This window comes from Chiloscyllium punctatum, chromosome 9, assembly GCF_047496795.1.
Source record: "Chiloscyllium punctatum isolate Juve2018m chromosome 9, sChiPun1.3, whole genome shotgun sequence".
In the NCBI taxonomy this organism is placed as follows: domain Eukaryota; kingdom Metazoa; phylum Chordata; class Chondrichthyes; order Orectolobiformes; family Hemiscylliidae; genus Chiloscyllium; species Chiloscyllium punctatum.
The window spans coordinates 52,453,408-52,481,003 of NC_092747.1; the positions used below are offsets into that span (position 1 = coordinate 52,453,408).

Consider the following 27,596-nt stretch of genomic DNA (forward strand, 5'->3'; position numbering starts at 1 on the left):
TCATTTCTTTTGTTGTGGTTTGCATGGTTTCTTGTGACAAATCCATGAGGGAATTTGGGTAATTGTGACTCTACATTTTTGAAGGAGGTCATTAAATGGCTTAAAAATTTCAGAATCAGGGTCAAAGGAAGAGAGGGTGAAATGCCTAGCTTTTCTTTCCCCAAAGCAATGTAACAATATGAACATAAAGTTAGCTTACAGACGTGAAATAAAGTTTTGAGTGGCAAGTTCCTCATAGAAGATTGAAGGTGGTGTTTCTTCATAGGGTCAGAGAGTCACAGAGATGTACAGCATGGAAACAGACCCTTTGGTCCAACTCGTCCATGCCGACCTGATAACCTAACCTAGTCCCATTTGCTTGCACTTGGCCCAGATCCCTCTAAACCGTTTATATTCATATACCCATCCCACTGCCTTTTAAATGTTGCAATTGTACCAGCCTCTGCCACTTCCTCTGGCAGCTCATTCCATACACACACCACCCTCTGTGTGAAAACATTGCCCCTTAGGTCCCTTTTATATCTTTCCCCTCTCACCCTAAACCTACACCCACTAGTTCTGGACTCCCCAACCCCAGGGAAAAGACCTTGTCTATTTATTCTATCCATGCCCCTCATGATTTTATAAACCTCTATAAGGGCACCCTTCAGCCTCTGACACTCTAGGGAAAACAGCCTCAGCCTATTCAGCCTCTCCTTACAGCTCAAATCCTCCAACCCTAGCAACATCCTTGTAAATCTTTTCTGAACCCTTTCAAGTTTCACAACATCCTTCCAATAGGAAGGAAGCCTGAATTGCATGCAATATTCCAAAAGTGGCCTAACCAATGTCCTGTACAGTCACAACATGACCTCCCAACTACTGTACTCAAAGTTCTGTCCAATAAAGGAAAGCATACCAAGCTCCTTCTTCACTATCCTATCGACCTGCCACTCTACTTTCAAGTACCTGCACTCCAAGGTCTCTTTGTTCAGCAACACTCCTCAGGACCTTACCATTAAGTGTATAAGACATGCTTTCACTCATTTTTCCAAAATGCAGCATCTCATATTTATTTAAATTAAATTCCATCTGCCACTCCTCAGCCCACTGGCTCCTCTGATCAAGATCCTGTTGTACTTTGTTATCCACTACACCTCCAATTTTGGTGTCATCTGCAAACTTACTAACTATACCTCCTATGTTCACATTCAAATCATTTATATAAATGACGAAAAACATTGGACCGAGATCCTAGTAGCATACCACTGATTACAGGCCTCTAGTCTGAAAAGCAACCCTCCACTACCACCCTTTATCTTCTACATTTAAGCCAGCTCTGTATCCAAATGGCTAGTCCTCCTTATATTCCATGAGATCGAACCTTGCTAACCAGTCTCCCACGAGGAATCTTGTCGAAAGCTTTACTGAAGTCACATAGATCATGTCTACGGCTCAGCCCTCATCAATCCTCTTTGTTACTTCTTCAAAAAAGTCAATCAAGTTCATGAGAAATGATTTCCCACGTCAAAACCATGCTGACAATCCCTAATCAGTCTTGCCTTTCCAAATACATGTAAATCCTGTCCCTTAGGATTTCCTCCAACAACTTGCCCACCATCATTGTCAGCCTCATCGGTCTATAGTTCCCTGGCTTTTCCTTACTATCTTTCTTAAATACTGGCACCATGTCAGCCAACCTCCAGTCTTCCGGTACCTCACCTGTGACTATTGATGATATAAATGTCTCAGCAAGGGGGCCAGCAATCACTTCCCTAGCTTCCCACAGAGTTCTACGGTACACCTGATCAGGTCCTGGGGACTTATCAACTTTTACATGTTTCAAGACATTCAGCATCTCTTCCTATGTAATATGGACATTTTTCAGAATGCCACCATCTATTTTCCCACTTTCTATATCTTGCATGTCCTTCTCCACAATAAACACTGATGCAAAATACTCGTTTAGTATCTTCCCCATCTCCTGCATCTCTAAAGCAATTGCACAAGACCATTTTTATTACAAGAATCAGCATCTTTATTCCTGAAAATTATCCAATGTACTTTACAAGGCTGTAGTCAAACCAAGACAAAGGATAAAACTGGGAGGATAACCAAGTGATAGATCAATGAGATGTGTTTTAAGGAAGACCTTCAATGAAGAAAGTAAGACAAAAGGTATTTAGGAAGGAAATTTCAACAAATGAGGTAACAGCTAAAGGTGAAGCTATTGGTTGAGCAAAGGCAGAAGGTTCATTTGAGGACAGAATTCATAAGGAATTGTAGAACCGGCAGAGCTTAGAGATTATTAATGTTTGACAAAAATCCATGAACAAATATGGTAAAATTAAGTCTGCATCACTGACGTTATGTAAACTGATCAATTTTAATTTGACATTGTCAGAACCTCCTGCACTCATTAATATCTTGTCATACAAAATGGCACAAATAAACAATGCTCTAGATGCCACATACTTATCCATATTTACTTACAAAATGCATTGTTTACTTGAGAAGCTATCAGACCATCTCTTTTGAACAGTGTAAACCAGAGTATAATGAGGCAAAGAAAGATTATGGCAAATCTTCAACAAATCTGTGAACTAATTTGAAACTAATAATTTATTAATGATTACCACAAAAGGAAACAAGCTAAAATTGAAGGGAAGAAAAACATGCAGTGTGTTTAATCCATAGAGACAGCAAATTTTGTCCACTGAGTGCACCTGAAGCAGCTAAAAAAAATCACTTGCCACAGCTGTCAATATTTAAAATAAAGCCCACATCTGTTTCCATAAAGCCTTCAACCTACTTTTTGGCATTTACTAATATTGACAATTACCTGTATTGCAAGTGCACGAGCTACTAATCCTCTGAGGTACTGCATTGGGTCTTCAGGTCCCTCCCATTTGTTCTGCCAGCTGATAGGACACTATAGGTAGAAACAAAAGATTAGAAATAATTTATATGAAGACGATGAATTATTTATTCCAGTGCGTGTCAATTTGTGGCTTTCTACATTGTGGCTTTCAAAAACAAATTAAATGCCAGACAAAATAAAGTTGCTAATCCACAATAATTAGATACTTTGGTCCAAAGTGGGAAACAGAAATCACTGGTCCCTTTTAAATTGGAATGATTTTCTTATCTGCTCATTGTAATAACAAAAAAGCTACTGGTGATATTCTAACACCCATTATACACAGCTTCACTAAACATCAATTTTATCCCAAATATCTATAGCCATAATAAACAATTTTGTTAGTCTACACTTTTCTGTTTGACCAGTAGGTTGATTTGAAAGGCAACGACTGACTAGACAGAAAGATGGAGCATATGATACATGTGGGTGCCTGTTGGTTTGTTGGTGGGTGGGGGTGAGCGGGGGTGGGGAGGGGAGCAGGATGGGTTAGCTGTTCAAGAAGAAATAAGTATAAGCTCAGGGGAGCCTTCCGGCCTAGTTACCCTGGCTAAAGGGTTTGGAATTTTGTGAGGGAGTGGTATTTGTTGATGCCATGGGAAAGTTGAAAGGCATGATGGGGATAAAACGGTAGCAGTGAGAGAGATGGGATGACATACAGTGAGAAGGGTGCAATGAGAATGGATTGGCAATGGCAATGGGAGGAAAGGAATAGCACACAAGAAATGAAATGAGGAAGATGGAACAGCATGGGATGGAGCCGACATGGAAGAGAGGAGACGCGCTGGTAGGAAATAGATGGAATGAAGGAATTGCTCAATCCAACAAGATGGCTCAAGATGATGAAGCAAGATTCCTTATTCTACTAGCATCAAGTATCACACTTATAAAGGTAAATTAGGTTAAACATGGAAGACATGCTATGTTTATGTGGAATCAAGCCAGTGATTTACGTCTGGTTAGGAAATCTTTTCTCTGTTTAATCCTTTTCCTTTCAGGCCTCCTTTCTTCAAAGGACGACACTTGCTTGGTGTCTGCTTTCACTATTACCACCCGCTGCTGGAGGTTCCAGTACACACGTCCTTTCTTGAGATTTGGCCATTCTGGCAACTGTTTGCTGAACAGTTACATGATTAGCAGGTTCAATAGGGCAATGATTGTCCATGAATGTCCACATTAGTCACAGCATTGCCTTCTTAGATCAACAGTCTAGATAGATGGTAAGGGTTGGGGTAACATCCAGTATTTGCTCAAGAGGACCTTCTTAGCCAATAATCTGAACCGGTACTTTTCAAGTTATCCAGGCTCTGTGGCAGATCACTGATTTTGGGGTCAAGGTTGATCAGGTCTCCAAGATTCTTATGAATGGCAGCAATTGTTGCTTCTTACTTGCCTGCCAGTGAGTCATCTTTGTGCCATTTCCAGAGTGGGAGAAGACATCCCCACACTTGATGTGCACCCTGCATGCACAACACTTATCTTTCCTGGATTCCTCATCTTTTGCCAAGCTCCTGTAGGATCTTTAAGTTGTGTTCCTGATCACCGTAAACATCAAAATTAGTAAACTAATCACTTACTAACACTCTAGTTAAAGTTGAGACCTTTAGTCATCAATGAGAATGCCTTTTGAAATCTTGGTAAAGATATTCATGATTACAGGAACATGCATAATCTCATTACTACTGGGGCCAAAGAACATAAACTTAGTTGCAAAGACCTCTCTTGAGTTACCTTTTGGTAACTAGAGATGTTGGGTGAAGATGTTTTCCTGCTCTGGCCAAAGTACACCTCTTACAACTTCAACAGTAGTCATAAACATTAACAGCCATCCTAGGCTAATATCACCACCCTCTGGTCAAGAGAGTCTTTTCTGTTATTGGTATCCTGCTTGATCATGAACTGTTATGAATGCTTGGCATTCGAGGTTATCAGTAAGGATGAGTTGCTTCACCTTTCTCTTGTTTAGAATCAGCCAACAGAGGACTCTAGCCTCCAACCTGATTTTCTTTTCCTCCTCCTTAGCAATTGACTTTTTCAACAGCTGGTAGTGAGTTAGTGGACATTGGGTCTTCCAATAATGGTGCAATCTATTGATGCCCACAACCATCAGCTGATTGTTGTCTTCTTTCTGATTGTGGTCTTCTTTCAAGATAGATGGCAAAGGTGAAACCACATTTGGCTCTTTCTGGGTCTGTACATTGTTTGGATCTCACTCATAAGTTCATTGGTGACAATCCACTAAATCTTAGTCCAAATGAATCAAAGGTGGATTACTGCCTTTGACTTGGGGCATGGACACAACGTCAACAGCAATCCCCTCCAACCAGGCAGGGGCAAGTTCTCTTCTGTAGTCAATCTTCCAACTAAGAGCATCAGCAACTTTTACCTGGCTTGTATTATATTAGTTGGTATGAGCCTTCAAGAACAGTGATGGTACAGATAGGAAAAAGAATAGCCCAGTTTCTTGCCACTCACAGAGCTCTAGGTCCCCTGCAGGCTGACAAACCTTTAGTGTGTGGAGGAAGTTCAAAGATCCTGAGTCCCATCACACCTTTGTAATGTACTGCTGATAACAGTGCCTAACATGCTTTCAAAGGATATGTGGATATCTATTAACACATTTGACCTCAGCACGACAGGTATTATCAACTTCCTTATTTGTACCAGAGCATCACAATCTACCAAGATTGAGATGTGTACTTAAGAACCAATGGGGAGAGCTCAATGGAACCATAATAGGGGATGTTTAGCCATTGCAAAGCCAAGGCCAAGGTGAGGGAATAAACATTCGTCATGGTAACTAATAATTGACACCTCCATTCCTGAGTCCATTAGGCACAATGCTTCTACCCTACTGAACTTCACCTTCACAATAAGACAAGCCCATATCACTGTCCATGAGGCTTAGCCTCTTCCTAAAGGAACCTTGTCACTCCACCTAGCTCTCAGTGGGAGGCCAAATTAGTTTAACAACTGGAAATAAGGGAAGGCTTTTGCACTAGATTGGGTCTATGCAACTAATGGTTGAGGACACACCCAACACTCATTGCTACCTGTGGCCATCCTTCAGCTACCTGTCATTAATCAATTTATAGCAGGGATCTATAAGGATGATACAGTCAAACAACGTCATCAGCTCCAGGGGTACATAGACTTTTGGCTTGCATGTATTAATAAAACGTAATCAGGCTATTGCTGTCTCCCAAAAACTCTTGACTGCATCTGAAAGATCTACTGCAACCTTCTTTGAACACCTGTACATCTTTCAAATATTTCCCAATTGGCATTCCTGCATGTACACTGTCAACTCACTCACCTTGAGATCCCTGGAAGGCATAGCCAATCATTCACCCTCAATCCAGTCCTCAATGGCTGGATCCCAGTGTTTCTGATCTTCCCCCAAATATGCCCAGCTTCCTAATCAGTATCAAGTAGAAAATGGGATCTTGAGCACAGTACCACTTCCTTCTTCCTTCCTCTGTAAGGGATTGCATATGGGGAGCCTCTGTCTGGGTTTGATTTAAAGGTTTGATTTCTTCCACCGATGACTGAGCCTCCAATGATGCTGCAGCATATTCAGCCTCCCTCAAGGGCATGGCCAGTTTCAACTCCTCTACCATCCACTCCATCTCAACCAATTGTCTTTCAACAGCCCACAGTGCTACTATCAGGTGTAGATTACAAAATTGCAATGGGACTAAGAATCTTTGAGCTTCTTCCACATGCTAAAGGTTTGTCAAATGTTAGGGACGCCAGAGTAGCAGGAAAGCAGGCTGTTCTTTTTCCTAACCACATCATCACTGTTCTTGAAAGCTCATGCCAGCTAGTCCAGTATAAGCCAGGTGAAAGGAACACAAATACTGATGAAGAGTCATTGGACTCAAAATGCAAACTCAGTTTTCTTCCCACAGATGCTGCCAGACTTGCTGAGCTTCACTAGCAATTTCTGTATTTGTTTCAGATCTTTTAGCATCTGCAGTTCTTAGTGTCAATTTTATGTCTTTCAACTTTATCTGCCATGACTGGGCTGTGGAGTTCTGTTGACCATGCAAGAAATGTAACCTCAAACCTGAAGACATTGCCATTGGATCATGATAAACATGAAGGAAAGTTAAGGTTAAACATGGAGACACAGTATTTACAAGCTTGTGATTTACATTATGTTGAGGAAATCCTTTATCTGTCTGATACTTCCCTCACTGACACTCTTTTCACCAGGGAGGATCCATTTGACTGCTCCAGTTACTCTTCCTCACTGTTGCCTCCTTCTTCTGGAGACTCCATTACATTAAATATACTAATTTGACTGCAGAGACTTTGCTGGTCTCTGCTGGTAACCAAATATATGGTAAGACTTCATCTTTGTCTTCACCAATTATTTGAGTGTCAGGCTGTCCCTTTGGTACATTTCCTTTTCTTTGTTTCAGTGTTTACAAAGATCTCTGGCTGAATTTTGTTGGTTGCAGGGATTTGTTCACCTTTCACCCAATAATTTAGTATGAATTATTCATCAACACATTGTATGAAAGCAATGTTTTAAAGATGTGACAAGAAATCTGAAACTATCTTTATCCTTGTACTTCCATTACTACTTATTTGTATTTCACACACCATGATTTGTAGTAATGTGCTTCTTCAAAGCACTAATATGTTTTTAAGATATTTAATAGTTACTATATTACAAGAACTGCTATAAGACTGAATTACTGATTCCTTACAGAGGTAATATTAGAGAGTATTACGATTTATATTTAGGCTTAATGTAGTCTGAAAAAAAAAATTCTCTTAATTTAAGTTGCTTGTACTGGAACAGATTTCACATATTATTTCATGAACTGATGTAGAATGAAAATAAGCACACATGATGAAAAAAGCTAAGGTAATTAAATAGTTCAATAGAGGTCACTGCATAACTTTGAATTTTGCAAAGGAGGCCACATTATTTTGTCATTTCCATTCAAATTAAAAACCAGTCCAAATGCATTTCAAGCAAAGATATTTTGAGCTAGTCATTAGTCGAATGGCAACAACTTTAGATGAAAATTGTTCTTGACATCAAAGTCTAGCCATTAATTACTGGTAATGAAACCCAATTATATGGATTGAGTTACGAATGACAATTTCTGTAGACATTTACTGACACTTAAGTAAACTAATTAATCACTGGCTGCATCAAGCAAAAAGAACTCGGGTTGAACACACTGTTTTTATAATAGAATCTAGATATAACTGACATTATGCTCCAGTGGTTTTTCTATATATGCATTTTCAATTAAAAAGATTAAATTTGTTCCATCCATCACTAAAATTGAAAGCTTTTCAACTGCCAGCCTAAATTAATTGCAGAAGTTTAACTGCCCCTAGTATTTATGATTGCACAGGTGTTAATGACACCTACATCTCACAAAAATACTGAAAATTATTTTCCCAATTCAAGACAAAGCAATAAATATTGTTTCTCCTTGTGGCATATAAACTTTGATTATATGAAACATGCATTCCACTCAGGACAATAACAATAAGTTATCATTCCTGATAAAATTTATTCACTCAAGTTCATATAACTCAGGATTTCTGTAGTTGTTGAGCTAAATACTAACAAACATGTTTTCTGCACATTGGGCTCCAGGTATAAATGCTTGTTCCAAGCTAGGAGAAAGATGGATGGGGGAAGGAAGAATGTGAAATTATGTAAATGAATATAGGAACATGAGTGGATAATTCAGCTATCGCATTGCCTGATTAAAACCTAAAAGCCTTTTACCCACACTTTACACCACTGGTAATCAGAAAACCATCAATTTCTCCATAAGTGTACTGAACTTCCACAGCGCTTACAACAGAGAATTTCAAAGATTCATAACCATCTGGGTAAAAAAAACTCTTGGTTCTAAATGACATTTGTCTTATTTTTATATAGTACCTCTGGGTTCTAGACTCCCAACAAGGGGAAAAACCTTCCCTACATCTAGCTTATCCATCTCTTTAATTATTTTGCAAATGAGATGCACTGTTCAGTCTTAAACTCTACAGAATACATGCTAGTTTGCTCAATCTCTTATCATAAGATAGCCCCACCATCCTGGGAAGAAATCTGGTGAACCTTTGTTGCATTCCTCTCTGCTAATAATATTGTTCTTGAAGTAAGGAGACTAAATTTGTGTACAGTATTCCAGGTGTAGTCTAATCAAGCTTCTATTGATATTATCTAATCAACTTTTCAGCGATATTATTACACACTTCTGGAATGGGTTGGACTTAAACCAAAGTCACAGTCAGGAGTAAAGATACTATCAAAAAATCCTTAAACAAGCTTCTATCAATTTTTTAAAATTCAACTTGTTCAGAAATGTTAACACACCCCTGGAGCAGGCTGGACTTGAACCAGGGCCTCCTGGACTAGATGTAGGGTTGCTAACAGTCTGTTGCAAGAGCCACCAAATTTCTGTACAATTCAAGCAAGAGTTCACTACACCTGCACTTAAACCATTTCCAATACCTTCTTTCATTTGCATGTTAGCCTTGCGTGATTTATTGACAAGGGCACTTGGATCTCTTTGTACATCTAAACTTTCCAACCTACCATTTAAGAAATACTCTGCACATCTGTTTCTCTTACTAGTGTGGATAACATCACATTTATCCACATTGACTTCCATCTGCCATGTTCTTGCCTAGTCACTAAGCCTGACCAAATCCTCCTGAAGATTCTTTACATCTTCATCACCATACACATTCCAGTTTAGTTTTCTATCATCTGTGAATTTGGAAATGTTACATTTGGTCGCCACATCTAAATCCTTGACATATATTGTGACTAGCTGGAGCTCAAGCACTAATCCTTGTGCTACCTCACCAGTTATTGTCCAAGACAAGAATGACTTATAAATTCTGACTCCCAGCTTTCTGCCTATGAGCCAATCCTTACTCTTTGCCAGTATATTACCTCATAGCACATATGGTTTAATTTTGCTAAGCAACTGCCTGTGGGAGACCTTATCAAATCCTTCTGAAAATCCAACTCTACTATATTTATCAACTCCCCTTTAATAATTATGTTTGTAACAGCCTGAAATAACTCCAACAAATTTGTCAAAAACAATTTCCCAATCACAAATCCATGCTGAGTGTACCCAAACAGATCATCATTATTCAAGATTTTATCACACCCTTTACAATAGAATCCTATATTTTCCCCACTACTGATGTAAGGTTCACATGTCTATATTTCCCTGCTGCTCCCTTTTTAAATGGTAAGGTGAAACTCACTCTCTTCCAATCTGTAGGAAACATTCCAGAATCTATAGAACTTTGGAAGACAGTCACCAAAGCATCAACTATTGCTAGAGCCACCTCCTTCAATGCTCTGGGATATAATATCAGATCCAGAAGACTTGCAACTTTCAGTCCCAATAATTTCTCCTGTGCAAATCTTCTCCCTCTACTAATTTCTAATTACTAATACTAATTTCTTCAACTCCTCATTCTCCCTCATCAATTGGATGTTTAATTCTGGGAGATTTCTTGTGTCTTCCTCAGTGAAGACAAACACAGAGCAATCATTCTGCCATTTCTCTAATCACAATTATAATTTCTCCTGATTCTGATTGCAATGGACCGACATTTGTCTTAGCCAAGGGTTTCCTTTTTATATGCCTGTAGAAGCTTACATAGTTTGTCTAGAACTTTTTGCCAGATTGCATTCATACTCTATTCACCCTTATCAGTGTTTTGGTCCTTCTTTGCTGCATTCTAAAATTTTTAAACTTACAACTATTTCTGGCAACTTTATAAGCCTTATATTTTAATCTGATACAATTGTTAATTCACTTTGTCAGCCAAGGTTGACTTTATAAGATTTTACACTTCGAAGGAATGTATAGTTGCTGGAAGTCACATTATAGTTCCTAAAGGCCGTTCATTGCATACGTACAGTCATATATTTTAATATATTTTCCCGTTCCGCCTTTAGCCGATTTGTGCCTCATGCCTTCATGATTTCCCTGCTTCAAATTTGATACCTTTGCTTCAGAATGAAATCATCAGACTTTCACAAACATGACATAAAATGTATCACATTGTGATCACTCAACCTTAATTGTTATTTTGCAACAAGGTTAAGTTGCCACTTTTCTTTGCAAACTGTTAGATCTAACATAGCCTTTCATCTAGTCAGCTGCTAAAATAACGCTCTAGAAAACCATCTCTAATACACTCCAGAAACTCGACCTTCACAGATTTAGTGCTCAGTTGGTTTATTCATACAGTCAGAGAGATGTACAGCATGGAAACAGACCCTTCGGTCCAACCCGTCCATGCCGACCAGATATCCCAACCCAATCTAGTCCCACCTGCCAGCACCCTGCCCATATACCTCCAAACCCTTCCTATTCATATACCCATCCAAATGCCTTTTAAATGTTTCAATTGTACCAATCTCCACCACTTCCTCTGGCAGCTCATTCTATACACGTACCACTCTCTGCATTAAAAAAATTGCCCCTTAGGTCCCTTTTATATCTTTCCCCGATGCCCTAAACCTATGCCCTCTAGTTCTGGACTCCCCGACCCCAGGGAAAAGACCTTGTCTATTTATCCTATCCATGCCCCTCGAATTAAACTCCACTTCTCGGCCCATTGGCCCATCTGACCAAGATCCTGTTGTAATCTAAGGTAACTTCCTTCGCTGTCCACTACACCATCCATATGCAGATTGAAGTCAACCATGATTGTGATGTTGTCTATGCCATGTATTCTCTCATTTCCTGATTATTACAATGTCCAGCACTACTATTACTATTTGGTAGTATATAAATAACTCCAACCAATGTTTGCTGCCCCCTTGCTGTTTCTTGGCTCCCTAAGATAAAGTTAATGGATCAGATTTTTTTTCAGTTCAACTTAATTAAATCATTGCATTTTTCTGTGTGGGTTTTGAGGCTCCAAGCTGTGCAATGAGTGTGGACCTTTAGGATGTGGTCTGATGTCTGTTTTTGGAAGGCTCAATGCAGGAATGAAACCTGAAGCAGCCAGAGTTTTTTTTTTAGGATGAATTCACAAAGAGAAAGGGCAGCACCGATATTCAATGGTGCTTTTCTTGAATTACTGCCAAGTACAGTCAGGAGCTAGAGCAAAAGCCTTTTCGCCATTCAGTGGGAAGAAAGAAACCAGCTGCTTCCACTAAGAAAGTGTGATTGAAGGTGGCTTGAGGAACTCTCCATCACTGGGAAGATTATTGCCCAAATCCTCACTGGGTGCCTTTGCCCAGTCTTGGAGAAAATCCTTCCTGAAAACCAGTGTGACCTCTGACTGAACTGTGGAACCATGGACATAACTTTCATTGCTCAACAACTCCAAAAGAAATGCCAGGGACAACACCAACCACTCTACATGGCCTTCATCAAGCTGACCAAGGCTTTTGACTCAGTCAAGTGGGAAATGCTATGAAGACCATGTCAAAGACTGGCTGTCCAGTGAAACTCATCAACGTCCTCCATCTACTCCTCAACAGGATGTTGGCAATGGCCCTCACTGATGGCGATGTGACAAAATCCTATGAGGCAAAGACAGGGGTCAAGCAATAATATGTCATCACCCCCACCCTTTTCTCCTTCTTCATCACCACTATTCTTCATCTTGTTGAAAACAAGCTTCCCAGGGATGTGGGTATTGTGTTCAGAAAAAAAAGGAAAACCTTTCAACCTCAACTGGTTTAATTCCAAGAAGAAAATGATAACCAACTTCACCATGGAACTTCAAAATGCGGATGACAATTTCATTTCTGCTTTCTCAGAATAGAATCTTCAAGCGTCTCTTATTGCCTTCATGGAAGCATAATGAACCATGGTCACAGCCTCAACTTCAAGAAGAGTAAATCTTTAATTAACCTGTCCCAGGTCAAGTTCCAGTCCATCTCTCCATTAAGATCAGCTGAAGAATCCTCCCAAACGTGGCACATTTCTCTTATTTGGGAAGCTACCTCCCATCTAAGGCTGACATTGAAGCGGAAATACAATATTACAACCAATCTGTGCGTGAGGATGAGAGTCTTCAACAATGATAATGTCCATGCTGATAGCAAGATCCTTATCTAAAAGACGGTCATCCTTCTGACTCTTCCACATGATTCTGAAATTTGGTATACAATCCACCTGAAGACCCTTGAGAAGTATCATCAATGCTGTTTGAAATGGATTCTCTGCATCAGTTGGGAGCACTTGTGTACCAGCATCAATGTCCTTGATGCAGCTCAAAGTATTGAGGTTAAGATCATCTAAAACCAACTCCATTAGACTGGCACATGCTTAAGATGCCTGAATTCCAATTACCAAAGCAAATCTTTTTCTCCCAGCTCAACGAAGCAGTCGATCAAGAGGAGGACAAAGCAAGCATTTCAAAACCTCCCTAAATGCTACCCTTAAGAAATGCAACATAAATTTTGTGTATGGGAGATCCTCATTCAGAAGAAACTGACTTGGAGGAAGGTCCTGTATGAGGAACTCAAACCTTTGAGAATGCCATTTGGCAAGACGAAATATAGAAATGGGATCAGAGAAAGGAATGCCAATCATCTCAAGGCCAAGGACTATTTCCACCTTTTGGAAAAACCTGCCAAATGTGTGGTTGGAGATGCAGTTCTAGAATTAGGCTCATCAGCCACACAAGGTCTGACAAAATCCATGACCACTGACATAGAATTTCCTAAGTAGACAATCATACTCATTAGAGAGCAATTGGTAATGATGATTTAGTCTAATTTCCAAATGATGAGAGATTTATTTATCAGCCAGTCGCCAAGAATAATTAAAACAATATTATAAGGTGCAATAAACATGACTCATTTTGTGAAATCTTATGTAGCAAACTGTCGCAAAATTAAAAAATGGTGACAGCAAAGCCTTGAAAGGTTTGTTTCAACAAGTGAATCGTTAGGAATCCACTTGTGTCCAACTTCTAAACAAGGCTCATGCCTTGAGGTGAGGTAAACTGGTAAAACTTTACCACTTTCCACAATTCCCACAGTCAAAAAAGACCAGACAAGCTGTTGTCGCAACTTCATTATTTGTCCCCCGTAATGCCTTAGGTATCCTGACTTTATGATCTCTGAATACAGTTTGAAACTAGTGACCCAACCAAGGATAAATAAAATTTACCCAATTGACATCGGTAAGCATGTAATCAGAAAAAATTGTGACTTTCTCAGCAGGAGGAAAATAAGGCACTGCTTATTTGACTGGCTTACAATGTATGACAACAAATAGGACATGGATAATTAGCTGAAGAAACACTGCTGGGCAGCTATTAATTTTAAATATATTATAATCACTATTGATTAATAGAGATACTTGAATGAATAATGTTAGTTACACCAGAGGTTCCAATTAAAGGAAAATCAACTGTGATTATTTTCTTTCTCAATAAACAAACTATTTTTGACTGCAACTCCAGATTATATTCTCCTTTGGATCTCAAGGGCATTAACATTTTCAAGCTCAGAAGAGGAAATTTATTAAATGTAACATTTTATATTTGACAGTGTTACATAATAGCTTGCAGCCTACTAATACTATTCATTAAAATTCTACCCAAAGGAAATGTTTTGCATATTTAACTAAAATTTGACTTGTAGTCCCTCTTAATACTAGGTTGTATTTAATTAAATCTGTCAACATTTTGAAATTGGAATAAATCCTGTGTATTTGAAACCTTTGACTATGTAATAAAGCTAAAAAATGTAAAAGAACATCATAGCTAACTAGGGACCTTATAGCACTACAAATATTTAACAAGCTAATCGACTAATGTTTACTATTCTCCAGGAACAAATCCTTTGAATTTATCTCCTGACTTCAAAACCTCTTTATCAATTTTATCTCATCAGAGTGAACATATCTGTGATCTACTTGTTCCGTTTTTGTGTGGCATGGTTAATGCAGTTCTAAATTAATTACTTAAGATAGTAGCTATTCGAGCAAACTTTTTCTTGAAAACCTTCACAAAACAAGCAACAGCAATAAGCACTGCTTATGCAGAAACAAATTTCTCAGTCATCAAATTGGAAAAGGCATCAGAAAGAAGAGAAACAAAAGCAAAACAAAAGCTCCGGATGTTGGAACTGATTTTCAAAAACGAAGAGAAGTCTGGACTGAGTAACTAGGACGAAAATATTCCAAGATGGACAGATTGAAAACCAAAGGTCTTGATTTAAGTTGACTTGATTTAAAATGACATGAGGAAAAATTCACTTACAAACCAAACTGGTGGGAATGTACTGCTTAAAAATGTGTTGCTGGAAAAGCGCAGCAGGTCAGGCAGCATCAAAGGAACAGGAGAATCGATGTTTCGGGCATAAGCCCTTCTTCAGGAATGAGGAGAATCGACGTTTCGGGCATAAGCCCTTCTTACATTTGTTCCGTTGATGCTGCCTGACCTGCTGCACTTTTCCAGCAACACATTTTTAAGCTCTGATCTCCAGCATCTGCAGTCCTCACTTTCTCCTTATGGAATGTACTGCCCAAGAGTGTGAAGTAGGTAGATGAAATCATGCATGTCAAAAGCAAATAGGATAGTTATCTGAAGAGAAAAGAAATACAGGACTAAGAGGTAAAAGCATGTAAGTGGCATTAAATGATTTGCTCTGGGAGAAAGCTAGCAAAGACACATCAGTCTGAAAGGACACTTTTGTTGATTCTAAAAGAAGAAAATGTTGGAACCACTCAGCAAGTCAGTCAGCATCTACACAGAGGACAAACAGAGCTTCAGGTATGAACTGTAGAAAAATAGATATTTTTCTCCCTGACTTTATTCTTAAAATGAGACAAAGACAAAATGGATAATGCAAATACAGTATGATGGATAATATACAATACAAAGGTAAGCTTTAAAGTCGTATATGCTGTCAAGAGAAGTGTCCTTAATGGTTCCTGACAACAGAAGTCACACTTTTGATCAGGCAAGACATGAAGATAGAAAAGAAGCAGAAATAGCAATGATAAATATCCATGCGGTCTGAATCTTCTCTGAACAGATATTAGATTATCCAAGTGTCAGGAATTGCATAAACACAAAAAGCGTATTTTAGTAAATGGTACAAAAGATAAAAACAAGATCTTATATGAGAAACAAAATGGCAAGAGAGGAAGATTTAGAGTAGATAACTGTCACTTTGAGAGAAAAGGAGATCATTCCTGATGCAGTCATTATTCCTGCTTGGAAATAACAGCTGCCTGATTAGGTATAGTTTGTAATAGGAATGATTTGCTAGGTTCTGGTCAATGGTCTATTAACATTGTGGCTGTTTCAATTATATACCAGTGGTAATAAGTTCTCATGGTCTTTCGACTAATGCAGTAACATGGAGAACTAATATCATGCAAGTCAGTGAATTTCTAGAATCTACCAAACCCTTAACTTGATTCAGTTTATAGGATAGATTGTGGTAAAAGAGGCCATGGCTGCAGAGCTTTCACTTGAGATATAATCTTACTATGCTATGTGGCAAATCATGGATTCTTCAGTTTTGTCTGGTGAACACGTGCGGAACGTCTGTCCAGCTGCAGCTACTTGTGAACTACATTTCGGAGCTAGAATTGCAGATGAATTCACTGTGGAGCATCCTCAATGCTAAGCATTTCATGGATTGCATGTTCAGTGAGATGATCATGCGACAGGTGTAGATAAAATAGGCAGAAAAGGCATAGGTGACCATCAGGCAGAGTAGAGGGAGGCAGGTAATGCAGGAACCTCCTGTGCTCATCCCCTTTCTTATAGAGATACCACTTTAGATGCTGTTGGGGGGATGATTGCATTTGGAATATTGTGAGCAGTTTTGGGCCTCATATTTAAGGAAAGATATGCTGGCCTTGGAGGGGATCTAAAGAATGTTCCCAGGAAACAACCACCTGATGAAGAAGCAGCGCTCTGAAAGCTAGTGCTTTCAAATAAACCCGTTGGACTACAACCTGGTGTTGTGTGATTTAACTTTGTCACATGAGGAGCTGTTAAGGACTGGGTCTGTACTCAATGGAGTTTAGAAGGACGGGGGTGGAGGGAGGATCTCATTGAAATTTACAGAATACTGAGAGGCCTAGATAGGGTAGGCATAGAGAAGATGTTTCCACAAGTTGGAGAGACTAGGACTTGAGGGTATAGCCTCAGATTAAAGGGGTAATCCTTTAGAAGAAAGATTAGGAAGAATTTCTTCAGCCAGAGATAGGTGAGTCTGTGGAAGCCAAGACACTGAGGGTCATTAAGACAGAGATAGTTTCTTGATTGGAAAGGGGATCAAAAGTTATGTGGAGAAGGCAAGAGAATGGAGTTGAAAAACAAAGGCGATGACCAAATGGCAGTGAAGACTAAATGAATCGAATGGTCCAATTCTGCTCCGATATCTTATAGTCTTATGGGACAGTGCAGAGGAAAGTAGTGGCAGCCAATTCATGGCATTATGGATGGGACTGCTGCACAATAGGGGAGGAAAATGAACACCAGTAGCACAGAGGTAGGGGACTGAGAGGTGTTCCTACGGCCAGAAAAGAGACTCCAACATGGTATTTTGCCTCTCTGGTGCCAGGATCAGGTATGTCTCAGAACCAATACATGGTATTTTGAAGGGGGGAGGGCAAACAGACAGAGATTGTGACACACGATGGTACCAATAACATGAGAAGGAAAAGGGTGAAGTGCTGAAAGCAGAATTTAGAAAGCTAGAAACTACATTAAAGAACAGGAGCCAAAAGGTAGGAATCTCTGGATTCCTTCCAGTGCCACGTGCATATGAGTATAGGAATAGGAGGTAAGTCTAGATGAATGTGTGGTTGAAGAGATATTGCATGAGAGAGGGCTTTAGATTCCTGGGATAGTGGAACCATTTTTTGGAGGGGTGGGACCTGTGCAAGGAGGACAAATAACATCTGAAGTGAATGGGACCAGCATCCTTCCCGGGGGCTTGTTCATGTTGTTAGGGAGGGTTTAAACTAACGTTGCAGAAAGTGGGATCCATAGACAATGTTTAGCGGGGGAGTTGCATGGTCAAAATTAGAAGAGACAGCAAGTGAGTCAGGATGGCATAGATATTATGGGTCACTTAAGGCCTCAGTATGGGTTTTGATAAAGGTAAAAACCCTCAGGATCCAGGGGAATTTTGCAAATTGAACCCACAATTGGTTGAGTCGCAGAAAACAGAAGGTGATGGTTGAGGGGCATTTTTCTGACTAGAAGCCTGTGTCAGATGGAGTCCCACAGGGCCAACCAACAGACTAGATCTAAGCTTTGCAGTCCAGTCACATCCAATCGTGAATGGTGGTGCATAATTAAACAACTCACTAGAAGATGAAGCTCCACAAATAATTCAACTCTAAATGGTATGGGAGCTCAGCACATCAGTGCAAAAGACAAGGCTGAAACATTTGCATCCATCTTCAGCTAGAAGTGCTGAGTAGATGATCAAACTCAGTCTCCTGCAGAGGGTGCCCAGCATCACATTCTCCCAGTCTTCAGCCATAAGACCATAAGACCATAAGACATAGGAGTGGAAGTAAGGCCATTCGGCCCATCGAGTCCACTCCGCCATTCAATCATGGCTGATGCACATTTCAGCTCCACTTGCCAGCATTCTCCCCGTAGCCCTTAATTCCTCTAGACAACAAGAACCTATCAATCTCGGCCTTGAAGACATTTAGCGTCCCGGCTTCCACTGCACTCCGTGGCAATGAATTCCACAGGCCCACCACTCTCTGGCTGAAGAAATGTCTCCGCATTTCCGTTCTGAAATGACCCCCTCTAATTCTAAGGCTGTGTCCACGGGTCCTAGTCTCCTCGCCTAACAGAAACAATTTTCTAGCATCCACCTTTTCAAAGCCATGTATTATTTTGTACGTCTCTATTAGATCTCCCCTTAATCTTCTAAACTCCAACGAATACAATCCCAGTATCCTCAGCCGTTCCTCATATGCTAGACCTGTCATTCCAGGGATCATCCGTGTGAATCTCCGCTGGACACGTTCCAGTGCCAGTATGTCCTTCCTGAGGTGTGGGGACCAAAACTGGACACAGTACTCCAAATGGGGCCTAACCAGAGCTTTATAAAGTCTTAGTAGTACATCTCTGCTTTTATATTCCAACCCTCTTGAGATAAGAGACAACATTGCATTCGCTTTCTTAATCACAGACTCAACCTGCATGTTTACCTTTAGAGAATCCTCGACTAGCACTCCCAGATCCCTTTGTGCTTTGGCTTTATTAAGTTTCTCACCATTTAGAAAGTAGTCCATTCCTATATTCTTTTTGCCAAAGTGCAAGACCTCGCACTTGCTCACGTTAAATTCCATCAGCCATTTCCTGGACCACTCTCCCAACCTGTCTAGATCCTTCTGTAGCCTCCCCACTTCCTCAGTACTACCTGCCTGTCTACCTAACTTTGTATCATCGGCAAACTTCGCTAGAATGCCCCCGGTTCCCTCATCCAAATCATTAATATATAATGCGAACAGCTGTGGCCCCAGCACCGAACCCTGCGGGACACCGCTCGTCACCGGCTGCCATTCTGAAAAAGAACCTTTTATCCCAACTCTCTGCCTTCTGTTAGATAGCCAATCCTCAATCCATCCCAGCAGCTCACCTCGAACACCATGGGCCCTCACCTTGCTCAGCAGTCTCCCGTGTGGCACCTTATCAAAGGCCTTTTGAAAGTCCAGATAGACCACATCCACTGGGTTCCCCTGGTCTAACCTACTTGTTACCTCTTCACAATCTGATTCACTTCAAATGATATCAAGAAAAGATTGATGGTCCAGGATATTGCAAAGGTATGGAGCTGACAATATTCTGGCAATACTACTGATGAGTTGAGAGTGTGTTGCTGGAAAAGCACAGCAGGTCAGCCAGCATTCAAGTGACAGGAAAATCGACGTTTTGGGCTGGAGCCCTTCATCAGGAACTTTATCAGGAACATACTACTGATGACTTGACTCGTATTGTGGACCCAGACTTGTTCTTGGCCAAACAGTACTGCTACATCACAGCAATGTGGAAAATTGCCTTGGTATGTCCAGTCCACAAAAAAGCAGGAGAAATGTAACCCGGTCAATTACTGCCCTAAACATCAATTCTTGCTAATCAGCAAATTGATGGAATCGATAGTACTATCAAGCAACACTTTCTCAGCAAAATCCTGATCACTGATGCTCAACGTGAGTTCTGCCAGGACCACACACTTCATGACCACATAACAGCCTTGGTCCAAATATAGAGAAAAGAGTTGAAACCTCAGAGGGGAGGGGAGAGTGATAGCTTTTGATATCAAGAAAGCACCTGACACACTGTGGCATCCAGGAGCTCTAGCAAAACTGTAATGGGATTCAGGGGTAAATTATTCACAATATGGAGTCATACTAGCTCACAGAAAGATGGCTGTGGTTGTTGAAGGTCAGTCATCTCAGTTCCAGGACAACTCCAGCAGTTCCTTAGGGTAGTGTCCTAGGTCCAACTTTAACTGTTTCATCAATAACCTCCCCTACAACAAAGTCAAAAGTGGATGGTCACCTATGGTCACACATGTTCAGCATCATTCATGACCCCTCAGATACTGAAACAGTCGATATGCAAATGCAGAAAGACCCTGACAATATCCAAATTTAGGCTGACACAATTGCCAGGCAATGACCATCTCCAACAACAGAATATCTAATCTTTGCACCTCGATGTTAGATGGCATTTCCATCAATGAATTTTACATTATCAAGATTCTGGAGCTTACAATTCACCAGAAACTATCCTAGATCAGTCGTACAAACTTTGGCGAGAAGAAGGTTAAAAGCTGGGAATTCTGTGGTGGGGAAGTTGCTGCTGTCTCCCCAAAGCCTATACACCAACTAGAAGACACAATGTCAGTCTTGTAATGCAATACTCTGCACTGCCTGCATTTCCAACAACTCTTAACACTATCCAGGACAAAGGAGCTCTTTCAGGTGGAACACCATCTAAAACCTTCAGCATTCACTCCCTTGACCCTGGCAGCAATGTGTATCATCCACTGGCTCCTTTGTCAATGCCTTCCAAACTCTGTAACAGCAATCATTTAGAAGGACATGGACAGCACATACATGGGAACATCACCACCTGCAAGATCCCCTCCAAGACACTCACCACCGTGACTTGGAATTATATCTCTGATCTTCATTGTTGCTGAAGCAATAACCTGGAACTCCCTTCAGGAAAGCATTGTGGGTGCTGTTAGGAATGGCAGTAATTCAAGAAGGGAACTTACTATCACCTTCTCCAGGACAATTAGACATGAGCGTTAAGTGTTGGCCTGGAAAACAATGCCCATCCCATAATCGAACATAGAAAAATTCACATCTCTTAGGCAGAATCAGAACTGGGAAATAAGTAGTCAATGTATGGTTCCTTATGTTAAATGAATACAAAACGAATTCAAAGTATATTTTTCAAAACATCAACCCATACCTCTTGGTTCATTAATGCAGTCGCCAACTTCTGGACAGAAGGTGTCAGTAAAGATGTTCCTCTTATCACTTTGCTCATTGCTGCAAGAGACTGATGGATGCTTTGCACTAGGCGGATGGCATTGTATTGTTCCAAGGCGATGAATGACTGGATAGGAGAGCCCTGCTTCTCATTTAGAGGGGAAAGTTTTTGGTGAATCAGTTGAGACCCCTGGAAAGAAAAGCAAGAATGTCATGAAGGAGAGAGACAAATATACAAGATTTCTTTCATAGAGTCATATGGCATGGAAACAGAACCTTCCAACCAGTCCATGCTGACCATGTTCCCAAACTAGACTAGTCCCTCCTGCATGTGGTTGGCCCATGGCTCTCCAAATCTTTCCTACTCATGCATTTATCCAAATGTCTTTTGAATGTTAAATGTACATGCATCAACCACGTCCTTTTGCAGTTCATTCCACACACTAACCACACCCTGTTTCAAAAAAAGTCCCTCAAGTACTAATTAAATCTTTCTCCTCTCACCTTAAAATTTTTTTGAACTCTCCCACCTCAGGGAAAAGACCTTTGCTATTCACCTTATCTATGCCCCTTGTGATTTTATTAATCTCTATAAGGTCACCCCTACGGTCCAGCATATCCAGCTTATTTTTATAACTCAAACCCTCCATTTCTGACAACATCCTGGTAAATCTTTTCTGAACCCTCTCCAGTTTAATAATATCCTTCCCATAATGTGATTTGAAGGTGCCGGTGTTGGACTGGGGTGTAACAAAGTTAGAAATCACACAACATCAGGTTATATTCCAACAGGTTTATTTGGAAGTGCACCAGACTGCTCACAGTACTCCAGAAAAGGCCTCACCAATGTCTTGTCCAACCTGAACATCTCATTCCAACTTCTATACTCAAAGGACTCAGCAATGAAGGCAAGCACGTTAAACATCTTCTTAACCAATCTTTCTACCTGTGAGGCAAATATTTAAAATACCAAAGACAATGGAGAGTGATATTAGGCAGAGTGTAAAATCAATGTTTCACCATGTGTTTTCCACCTGGCAGGACATGATAAAATTATCTTCTCAAAGTCTGAAACATCTCAATTGTCCCAATCCCACTTTCAGTCAGGAAAGATATTATTTTATTGGAGGCAATTCAGAGAAGGTTCACTGGGATAGTGGGATTGCTTTATGAGCAGGCTTAACAGGTTGGGACTCTACTCAATGCAGTACAAAAAATGAGACGTAATTTCTTTGAACATTGACGATACTTAAGAGACTTGACAGGATAAACGCTGCGAGGATATTACTTGTTACTCCTCATGGGAGAACCTAGGACCAAAAGGCATTACCTCAGAATAAAGGGATACCAATTGAAGACTGAGATGGGGAGGAATTTCTTTTCACAGAGGGTTGAGTGTCTTTGGAACTCCATGCCACAGAGGGCTGTGAGGGCAAAATCTTTATGTAGATTTAATGTTTAGATAGATATCTTTTTGATGAGTAGGGGAATCAAGAGTAATGGGGAAAATGCAGCAAAGTGGACATGAGGAATGTCAAGCAGCGTCCGAGGAGCAATAAAATTGACGTTTCGGGCAAAAGCCCTTCATCAGGAATAAAGGCAGAGAGCCTGAAGCATGGAGAGATAAGCTAGAGGAGGGTGGGGGTGGGGAGAAAGTAGCATAGACCTGGGAGTTGTAGTGGGAGAGGGACTCCCTGAGATTCTTGTAGAGAGAGGAGGAAAACCTTTTCAAGGCAGGCATCCTTGCAAGAGGATTCGCAGTAGGGTTAAAATCAACTAGGTAAAAACAATGACTGCAGATGCTAGAAACCAGGTTCTGGATTAGTGGTGCTGGAAGAGCACAGCAGTTCAGGCAGCATCCGAGGAGCAGTAAAATTGACGTTTCGAGCAAAAGCCCTTCATCAGGAATAAAGGCAGAGAGTTTTTACCTAGTTGATTTTAACCCTACTGTGAATCCTCTTGCAAGGATGCCTGCCTTGAAGAAGTTTTCCTCCTCTCTCTACAAGAATCTCAGGGAGTCCCTCTCCCACTGCAACTCCCAGGTCTATGCTACTTTCTCCCCACCCCCACCCTCCTCTAGCTTATCTCTCCATGCTTCAGGCTCTCTGCCTTTATTCCTGATAAAGGGCTTTTGCCCGAAACGCCGATTTTACTGCTCCTCGGATGCTGCCTGAACTGCTGTGCTCTTCTAGCACCACTAATCCAGAATCTGGTTTCCAGCCTCTGCAGTCATTGTTTTTACCATGAGGAATGTCAGATCAGCCATAATCCTATTGAATTGCAGGGCAGGCTGTCAGGGCTGAATGGCCTACTTATGTTTCTATTCCCTAGGTTATTTTGGTTACATTTTCATTTCCTTCACCAGATGTAGCTCTGTAATTTATTTCAAATTCCTTTTGAAAATTAATAATGAATCTGCGACCATCATAGTTTCAGGCCGTGAATTCCAGATTACGACCAAGTAAAAATAATCCTAATGTTGGTTCTGGCTTTTTTGAGTATCATCTTAAATTTTCTGCTACATTACTAACACTTCTGCACTGGACCCAGTTTCTCCTTATTTATTGCTATTCTATCAAAACCTGTCATAGTTTTGAACATTATATCAAGTTTCCTTTTAACTTGTTTTGCATAAAAGAACAATTCAAGCTTTCCAACATAACTGAAAGCTTTTGTTTCTGACTCAGCATTCTAGTAAATCTCTTCTGCTCTTTTTTCTAAAACTTTGACAACATTCCTATAAAATGGTGCACCGACTTGAACACAATAATCCAGCTGAGGTCACATCAGTGTAGGTATAAACCCAGCAATTACAGAGCAGTCAGCGAGGTGGTGAGAAAGCTTTGACAAACAGTAAGCTGGGACAAAATTAACAGTCATTCGGACAAATGTAGATTAATTAAAGAAAGCCAGCATGGATTTATTAAAAGGAAGTTGTGTTTAACAAAATTGATTTTTCAGTAAAGTATCAGAGAGGGTTGATGTGGCATACATGAACAAAAGGTATTTCATGAGATTATAAGAAATAGGAGCAGGACTAGACTAATTGGCCCTGTGAGCATGTTCTGTCATTCAGTAAGAGCATAGCAGATCGTGACATTAACTCCACTTTTCTGCTTGCCTTTGATAACCTTTGACTCTCTTATTGATTAAAAATCTGTTTAATTTATCCTTTAATGTATTCCATGAAACATAGGGGTAGAAGGAGGCCTTTGATTCATCGAGTCCGTTCTGCCAATCAATGATTTCACGGCTGATCTGATTATACTCAATTCCATTTTCATCACAAAATCCTTGATTCCTCTACTGATTAGAAATCTGTCTATCTCAGCTCTGAATGTAATTAATGATCCAGCCTTCTGTGGTAAAGAATTCCACAAATTAACCACCACCCGACAGAAAAGTTCCTCCTCATCTCTGTCTTAAGAGGGTAACCCCTCAATCTGATTTTATGCCTTCTGATCCTAGACTCTCCAACTAGGGGAAACACCATCTTCATACCTATCTGAACAAGCCCCCTAAGAATGTTATATGTTATAAGGTCACCTCTCATTTTTCTCAGCTCCAACTGAGCAGCAGTCAACTTACTCAACTTCTCTTCATAAAGAAGATCCCTTGATACCCAGAATCAACCAGTGAACCTTTCTCTAGACTGCTTCCAATACCAGTTTATCTTTCATTAGACAAGAGAACCAAAACTGTTCATACTATTCCAGGTATAGTCTGACCAGTGCCTTGTATAGTTTCAGCAAGGTCTTGAAATAAAAGCCAATATTCTGTTTGCCTTTCTTATTTGCCTTTGCACAACTGAGCAAGTTTAGTGAGATTTGACTACCCACTGTGTTCTAAGGTCTGAGGAATTGCTGAGAAATCTGTGGAATATTTGTTGATCACTGTGGGTGTTCAATTGCGTACTTACCTCAACTTTAGTCCTGGTTCCTAAAAATCTAAATGTAGAACACCTATATGCCATTGGTAGCAAAGTGTGTCACAACCTCTGGCTCAGTTCCAAGCCCTTGCAGAATAGTTTGCACCCTCTACATGATATACTTTACCCAGGGAAGTAATACCCAGCACCTCAAATGTGGTAATCTACATTACTATTGGTATGACATCGTAGTGTAAGTGGAAATAGAAAGATAAAGAGGATCAATGCTTTGGTGTATGAGGGAAGCTTCACATCTTGAGACACTGGAACCAGTTCTGGACAGAGAACACCTATTCAATGAGGTTGAGTTACACCTCCAGGGTTGTGACCAATGTGTTCTCAACAAAGTTCAGTGGTAGTTGGAGAGAGTTCAAATTAACTTGGCAGGGAGTAGCTACTTGTGCATAAAAATAGAAAAGAGGACTATGGTGCATAAAGTAATCAAGAGTATTGTATAGTGTGGTTCGTCAGACGAATAGTTATAGGTTAATCATTAAACAATCAATAGGAATAGGATTGGACTAGGTTAGATTGGGATGTTTGGTTGGCATGGACGAGTTGGACCAAAGGGTCTGTTTCCATGCTTCATCAGTATTGCCACATCACATGGCTCTGGGACCTGATAAAAGAGGTTCTGGTGAATCCAACTCGACTATGTATCTATACATATGGTACATTGTTACTAATTATATGTCAGTTTGAACTAGCGTAGTGTCCAGTCCTCATCAATCTAACACTCTCAGAGTCAGTATATTTATTTATCTATATTTGTACAGATAGTATTCAAGATAGAATTGATGTCGTATTAGAGAGGGGCAGATTAAGAAAACTAAAATACAAAAACAGATTATAATGCATCTACATAAATGTAAAAGTGGGTAAGTAAGATTGGTGAGCTATAAGGACAAATAGGAAACATTATGTGAGCAGTATTCATCAATACACAGTTTAGAAAAGCAAAACAAAAGGTGAGATAGTGATAACAACCAAACATTGCTGTGTTGGAAAGAAAGAATATCCTCGAAGATGCAAAGACAAAGTTCATTTGGTCAGATTTAAGAAGCAAAATGGAAGCGATCACATTACTCGAGGGTAAGCTACTGGCTTCCAAGTAAGTGAGAAAGAAATAGCAGAACATGTGCAGGGAAATCACGAAAAATGAAAAAACTACACAGCTGTAATACTGAAGAACATTCAATCACTCAAATATCAATTGGGAATAATCTGAGAATAAAGGGTTAGAAGGGAGAAGAATTCAAAGTTTGGGAGAAGATTTGTAGCTCGGGTGCTCGTTGTTGTGGTGAACAGAACCACAACAGGGAGAAGAATATTTGGAGTGTATTCGGGAGAACTCCCTTAATTGCTACCTTCTTAATTCAACCAAAAAGGAAGCATTGCTTGATCTTATGCTGGGAAACGAGGGTGGTTGGGGTCAGGTTGGTGGTGTTGATCAAACATCAGTGAGCTGACACTTGTATAAGAGAGATAATTCTGTAATAAAATGTACATGGATAAAAGCAAGGAACAATCTAAAGACAAAATTCTAAATTTGAAAAGGTCTAACTTCAGTGGGATGACAGAGAATTTAGCCAGGATAGTGGAACCAAAGACTGATACGAATATCTCAACAAGGGTGAAGGGAACTAAAGCAAAGTCCTGAGAAGGATGAGGGGGTTACAGAATATGACAAACCAAAAAATATATGTGATGCATATCATGAATTCTTCAAGCAACAACCTAGTCAAATAAAACAAGTTGAGAGGAATGTGAAATAGAAAATAAGAGTAGAACAAAGACAACAGCTAGAACAGAATGGTTGGTAACATCTTCCTCAGGCATGGATGTGGCTGACAGGTAAGAGATGCAGTAAAGCCTTTCAGGACAAAGAAAGTGATTTGTCCTGAAATGTGTAAGGCAAGGCTAGAATACTGAATTCGACTTTGTATGTGTGTTCACAAAAGAACAGAATGCTGCCAAAACATTAGTAGAAGTGCAGATGGAAATAAAGGCATTAGATGGGGTGTAAAATGATAGAGATGATATACTTGAAAGGTTGCCAATGCTAAAATTAGAAACGTTGACTGGTTCTGCTGACGTGTATCCCCAGGTTGCTCAAGAAAGTTCGAGTATAAGGGCTTTCAATTTCCAAGACACCAGGAAGGTGCCAGGAGAGTTGAGAGTGGCAAAAGTGACACCCTCATTAAAGAAAGTTTGTAATGGACATTCCAAGTAACAATGAGCCAGTCAGTAGAAAATCTGTGATGGATAAAGTTTTACAAACAAT

At 40.1% G+C, this 27,596-nt stretch overlaps 1 protein-coding gene across 2 annotated transcripts in view; it reads right to left on the reverse strand.

The window, feature by feature from the left end:
- Positions 1-27,596, reverse strand: part of dync2h1 (dynein cytoplasmic 2 heavy chain 1) — a 571,463-nt gene that overhangs the window by 49,307 nt on the left and 494,560 nt on the right. For both annotated transcript variants that reach the window (XM_072577509.1, XM_072577508.1), the window contains 2 exons: positions 21,365-21,574; positions 2,822-2,911 (listed from right to left, as the gene is read on the reverse strand). In XM_072577509.1, the coding sequence (XP_072433610.1) occupies positions 2,822-2,911; positions 21,365-21,574 (300 nt within the window). The remainder of the gene's footprint in view (positions 1-2,821; positions 2,912-21,364; positions 21,575-27,596) is intronic.